General features: G+C 32.2%; 1 protein-coding gene across 2 annotated transcripts; it reads left to right on the top strand.

Annotated features, from left to right (window-relative positions):
• Positions 1 to 225: 225 nt before the first annotated feature.
• LOC143148975 (uncharacterized) lies at positions 226 to 6,466 on the top strand. Of its 2 annotated transcripts, XR_012992654.1 has the most exons (4): positions 226 to 1,086; positions 1,245 to 1,653; positions 1,782 to 2,199; positions 2,582 to 6,466. XR_012992654.1 is itself a non-coding variant. In XM_076315849.1 (2 exons), exons 1-2 carry the CDS (start codon positions 592 to 594, stop codon positions 1,602 to 1,604), a joined length of 855 nt encoding a protein of 284 aa, XP_076171964.1. In that variant the 5' UTR covers positions 226 to 591; the 3' UTR covers positions 1,605 to 1,680. The 2 variants fall into 2 exon arrangements, 1 of the variants encoding a protein (XP_076171964.1); XM_076315849.1 differs by lacking the exons at positions 1,782 to 2,199; positions 2,582 to 6,466 and having other exon boundaries at positions 1,245 to 1,680.
• The last annotated feature ends 245 nt before the right edge of the window (positions 6,467 to 6,711 follow it).

Raw genomic sequence — 6,711 nt, 5'->3', positions numbered from 1 at the left:
TGGTTCTCCATAATTGTTTCTTTAAGATGCTTTATATATGTGAGTGTTTGAAATAGTTATTTTTTAAAGAGTTTGAAATTTTGCTTCTTAGAATAGTGTCATAATTATTCTTGTACCTGGAATGAATTATGGTTAAGTATTATATGCGTTTAACGTATAACTCAAAGAAGGACTACTATAAATAAAACCACGTGACTGGAGAGAGATTCTCATTGGCTTGTTGCGTTCCTGTGTTTTGTGTAAGCTTTTTATACGATTCATACGTTCTATGCATAATAGATCAAAACACAAGAAGTGTTGATCAGTGATGACACAGCTAATGGCACAGTTTCCATTAAAAAATAATTGTAAATATTATGTCATGAAAAAGAATTCTACTCTTTCTATAAGTAGTCACTTGTATATATTCTATTGTATGGTAATATTCAGGGCATAGCTCTCTGCTGTTTGGCCTTGTCACAGTCACGTGGTTTTGTTTATCATTTTCCTTGAGTTGAACAGTATAACCATATAAACAAATCAATTTTTACGGAAATTGTGTAGGACAAACATGTATCTTTTTATGCCTGATTAGTGAGTTTTACCATTTTTATGCAAATATTTATAAAAATGGCTACTTCGTGTGTACCATCCACTTCCTACAGTCGCTCTGAAGGTTGTTCTTCCCAGTTATGGAAATATGGTGTATATGAAAATAATGAAGGATTTGAGAATGTGCAACCAATAGAATGCGAAGAAACAAAGAGAGAAATTACTGATGCAGTGGACTATGCAGTGAGAATGCTAAGAAAATTAAATATACTTGGACACAGCAATGGATCTGCATTTTCTCATCGTACAAAACTTATGGGTGATCACATAGTAAAAATACTGCTCGATGCAATAAATAATTATAAATTTATTGGGGAGGAAAAATTAGTACAAAAAATTGAAGTAGAGGATGAAAACTTATCCATGAATTATTCTGATGTGGAGTATTCCGAAGAGGAAATGGAAATCAAAGACTCTTGTAGTACCACATCATCTGTAGACTATTTAAATATTGTTGAAGAAGAAAGAATTCAAGATGTACCTATCCATATTAAGGTGTGTGTAAACAATACATATAATTCTTAATTAAAAAATGTTACTAAGACACAATGAAAGAAAGGTAAATATTGGAAAAATGTTCTTTCTAATTACATTATGTTTATTAAAAGTCTTTTCTACAAAATATGCAAATATTTGTTGATTTTTGTTATCAGGAAAAACTTGTCAAACTTGCAGAGTTACATCCAAGGTGGAGCTTAAAATCGTTAAGATCTAGAGGATCACGATTGTTGAAAAGCAAACACCAATTGCGTAGATGGAAGAAACAAATATTGAAAGGAGGAACAACAAATGATAAATATAAATTAATCAATTCCAAGGTTTATGATCAATTTTGTGAGTGTCAAACAAGAAAGCAGTTAGTCACAACAAAAATGCTTCAGCAGTGGGCAATCGAAGCAGCAAAGCAGCTTCCGGAAACAGAAAAGTTACTGTTTAAAGCATCAAATTCTTGGGCAAAAAAGTTCAAAATAAATTATGGGGTTTGTCTACCTAAATTGAAAAATCATGTGTGAAAATGTATGAATTATGCACATAATTAATTTCACTCAATTGTATGCCAAGGTATACAATAAAATTATATTACTTGGATGTAAATATGTTTTTATGTTTATCTTTATAATTAAACTATTTTATTAATAAGAAATACATAACTTACTAACAGTTAATAAAATAAGAAAAATTTATTCCAGCAGGATTTGAACCCAGATCAAAAAGTTATTATACAGGTACACTGTTGCTATATGACTATTCTTGATGAAGTACTATGGTCACTAGTACATATATCGGTCAAGCGGTATTTCCCGCATGTTCCTATTTATTCGAAACCTGTTAATTATCTACAACATAAAATTTTCCTTTAAGTTTGTATGGATAGAAACTTACCATCCTACAACAAAATTCTATTGAAATCAAGAGTGGGACAGTTCAGATAATCCTCTCTTTATAAGAGAAGGTGGAACTAAAGTATCAGGAGAATTATCACGGCAGAGAAATAGACAGCATAAAACAGAGGCAAGAAATATATGAAAAAATATCTAAGAAAGAAACACTAAATATACACAGAAATAAGAGAAAACAAGATGCCTATTTATCTAACAAAGAACGACGGTAATTCTCGCTTTCAAATAATAAATTTTACACCAGATTTAAGTAATGGAGATAACTTCTCCCTCTTTGTCAGTGTGTTTCTGATTCTAAAATTGTTTAAAAGTTTTATATTTTTTATTATATTTTTATAATAGTATTTCTGCTTAGTGAAGTTTTTCCAATGGAAATTGATTCAAACCATTGCTTGTTTGGATTACTTTTAATTATGTGTAAAATAAATACATCCAGTATTCCGCAAATTGATGCGTTTTCCAATAAGATCGTGTTTAGACTTATTTTCATTAAAGAAACCTCATTAATCCATTGACAATATTTCCATAAAAATATAATGCAAAGAATATAAAAATTTATTTTATATAAATTGTTGGTTTTAATGTTTTAGTCATCGAGTCTCGCTCGCTGTTATTCCATCTCGCTCGCACTCAGTGTAATTCTATTCACTTTTTTCATTGGATTTGCACTACTACCTCTGCCTACTCTACTTTCAAATAAACTGGCTTCGTTTTGTTACTTGAAAGTGGGAATTACACTATAGCCTGAGTGAAATGTGACAAGTAAAAGGCAACACAAGTAGTGGTCGAAAAATGAAGAAGAGAAGAAATACTGACTCTGAAGAAAAGACAGATATTGGAATACTTATTGAAGGAATTGAAGGGAATTAAGAAGAGAAAGTTTTATATCGATACAAATATAGAAAGGAATATGAGAAGAAAGAGACTTGATGATAAAAATAATTAACATCACGAAACAGAAAGACTGTTAGTTAGCTTAATTAGTGTAAAAAGCAATAATAACAATATTTATATAAAATGTAAATCCTCTTACAAAGACTGAAAGGTAAATAAAATGAACGTATCATTATTACAGTAGAGAAGAATCTCCCGAAATTTAGATAATTTCTTTTTCACTTGTAGATATGTAAATGTATTGTAAGGAAATTGTTGAAATCCGAAAAGAAAACAATAAAGTCGGCTTATTTATATTTTTATATAAAAAATAGCGGTGTTTTCGTATGATAGAATATAATTTAATACATTTTGAATTAAATGAATAAAAACGCTGTGTATATTTATATGTAACATATAACTCTTACTGCATTTTCTAATAGCTTAACTCTTACAAACTTACTTAAATCGTAGTTTGGAATATTATATGTGTAGTAATGCGTGGGAACGTAACGAAATGCGTGTGATTCTGAGAAAACGTGAAATGTTTGGGATAGATGAACGAGTGAAGTGTTTCCGTGATATGAAAGAAGAGTGTTTGAACGGAACGACAGGATGTCTGGACTAAGGCATTAAAGATGAGTAATTGAGATAGCGTCAGACTGAGGAATTTTGGGTGAACGTGATCAATTGCATCGAATAAGAAAGGTTAAGAATTAGAATGAAAGGGAATGAATGCGTGTGAGAATTTAGGATACGAGAGAAGTGCGGTTGGGTTTACTATAAGTCGAAGTTTAGTCGAAGCGGGTCGAGTCGAGTCTAGCGAGAGTTTGTGTAGCCAGTGCCAAGTGAAGTACCGCGTAGTCAGCGTAGTTATAATTTGCGTTTGTTGCTGTTATTCTATTTCTATTGTTTAATACACGTATATCCTAAATCTTTTTACTAAATTAATTTCTACAAAAAAATTAATCGTTTATAATGCATAAATAAAATGCATATTGTAACATTAATGTTCGGAATGTGCGTAAATGTTAATAACAATCGCATACAGGAATAAACATTCACTAAAACCGTTCGCCTTCACAGATTTCGCAATATCTCGATGTATATTTACCATGATTATTAACAACCGTCATAGGACCGCAATTTCAATAATTATTAAGAATATCCTAGTATAAAAAATGGTTTAAAATATCAATTTGTTGAAATATTTGGTTAGATCGAACAAAGGCAATCGAAGTAACTGTAGGTCATATTCTTGGGGATACATATACGTAGATCTTCTGGTTGCCAAAAATTTCAGTCTCTTGGGAGCCTCCGAGGTGGACGGACGTCTCCATTTTGGCGACTTGGACTTTATGAGGACCACGATGGTACCGACTACCGATAGTCATTGATCATTATTGGTGAGCGCACTCTTAAATTTCAATTTATACTTGTTTTTCTCTGTTTATATTTTTTTGTGATTACTTCGTTTATTTTCTTTGTTCTTGCATAACTATATTTAACTATTAACCAATTTCATTTCTTATTATTAATATTTCTCTTACTCCTTAGCTAGGTGTTACACCGAACGAAGAATATTTACAACAAGCTAACACATTAGCTTGAATATGATCAGTTATGAACAATTTTGTTTAATTTATTCAGTGTTTCTAATATCTTATTATTTCTTTAATTTGTTTCATTCTTTATCTACTTATGTGTAATATCGAATTTAGGTAATTTATAGCAAGGCATTTTGATTATTTCTTCGGGTTTAATCGTGATTTGTATCATTTTAGATCAATTTTTATATCGCGCTTTGACTTGTTTCATATTTGTTGTTTTTCAATTTTTATTTCTTGACTAAGTATTTCCCTGGATAAAGAAGACTCTCCTCTCATCGCATCCTTCGCTGGATCATTAATTCAGTTTTAAGTTAAGGCTAATTGTAAGTTAGTTTTATGGCAACCGTGTACGAATCTCTGTAATCTGCCAAGCAATTGTGTAATAAGTAGCGCATGTTTGCTCGTTTCCTTGTTTCTCTATCTGATCACAACTGCTTCTTGTACAAACAAGTGACCGGCTGTGTAACTGGTCCGAACGATCGGTTACTGTCTCTGCTGGTGCGTCCGCTCCTAGAGAGAACATGTTGCGAATACAGGGGGAGGCATTTTTGTCTGTCTCTATGGAAACCACTTATTCCAGAATAAGACCCTCTCTATGGCATCCTTCGTGAGTCAGGTCCACGCATGCGTGGCGCCTGACGCTCAGTTGTGAAGAAACGGGCCACTCCTCTAGTGGAGTGAAAGCGTCGCGCATTTCCTCTTCAATCGGGCCCACTAAGGGGAAACAGGACCGACCTAGTAGGACCAACTCCACGGTTCGCGTCGCGTCTTTCCCAATTTTGCCTAATTTTGTTCAACCATGTAATTGCTTGGCAGAACTGAACGCGGAGATCGAAGATACTTTTAGTAATTCTCCTCTGTTTAGTAATTTCGTTCGTTTCGTACGTAGAGGGAGATCAATGGAACTTCGATTCCATTTATCTCCTTTCGGGTAAATGGTAATCGGTTTTATTCTCAACGAACAATAATTTTTTGTCGCTGGTAGTACCAAGTTAATTGCCTGCGAATTAAAGTTCTTTTTCTCCAGTCACAATCGTGTAATGATTCTCTTCGTCGAAATGAATGTTTATTTAATGTTTGCAAATAAGGAGTGCACTGACAACTGAAGAAACAGACAAGAAGTTGGAAATTAATCTTAATAAATTTTAATAGCTGTATAAACCTTTAAAATTAAGTAACTCTGGCAATTTGACAAATTTTACTTTAGTACTTTGCCTTACTACTTTAGGAACATTTTCAAGATCTTAAACTTTAAGAAAATGCAGTAAATCCAAATTTGATTTTTGGGATTTCTAGATCAAAGTAACTTCTTAACCTTCCAATGCATAATGGTGACCGATCGGGAACCTAATACAAAAATCCCTGTAAAATTTGTCGAGGAAATTACACAAAACATAATATATGTAAGTACGTATGGTGTTCTTCCATGGGAACATTTAATAACTTTGCAAGTTCAATCACTTATTGGTCAGTTTCAGTATTCATTAATTTATGCATGTATAAATAATTAAAGAATAATTACTTTTTCTACTTTTTAAAAATTAAGTAATAAATTCTGATCTTCTTCGAATATTTTTCGTAATTTATCTTTAGAAACTTTAGATGAACGTTCGACACGTAATCTTCAAGACCCAAATTCCCAGGTGAAAATTTTGCGACTACAACAGCACGTTGCGTATTCCTCGTCAGCACCTACTGCACCTTGATCGGTCAAGTATGCTAATGCAGGATCGTACTAAGGGATTCCAATTAAGGAAAAACCGGTCCACTAATCACTGATCCATTACGTGTTGGTCAGTATTGAGAATGAGGTTTAAAAATGTTAAGTTTTTGAACCGTCAATAAATAATTTCGTGCCAGCATACGGAACTCGTACAGAGTTCTAAGAATAACGTGTATTATAACTCAATGAAATGGTAGTTACGATGATCTTGGCGATCAGTAAACACTTACGGAATTAATCTACTGTGGAAACAAAAAAACCTGTTCATAATTTTGTAAATACTAGTTTTTTGACTCAGGTTTATTGGGATTTTTCTGCTTCATTTAGCGAATATTATCAATCCTAAAAATTATGAACCTTCTTTTCTTTTCACCTTGTATAATTCTTTAAATCTATTTTGTAAACCTGTTCACATTTTGTTATATAAACAGTGGAAATGTTAAAGATTAAATATTGAAATAAAATTTGACGTTATTAATATATTGAGTACATCAATTTACTGGTTAGACTATAA

Source organism: Ptiloglossa arizonensis, chromosome 7 (assembly GCF_051014685.1).
Source record: "Ptiloglossa arizonensis isolate GNS036 chromosome 7, iyPtiAriz1_principal, whole genome shotgun sequence".
NCBI classification, from domain to species: Eukaryota; Metazoa; Arthropoda; class Insecta; order Hymenoptera; family Colletidae; genus Ptiloglossa; species Ptiloglossa arizonensis.
Note: the sequence above shows the minus strand (reverse complement) of the source record. Positions and strands in the feature narration are given on the sequence as shown.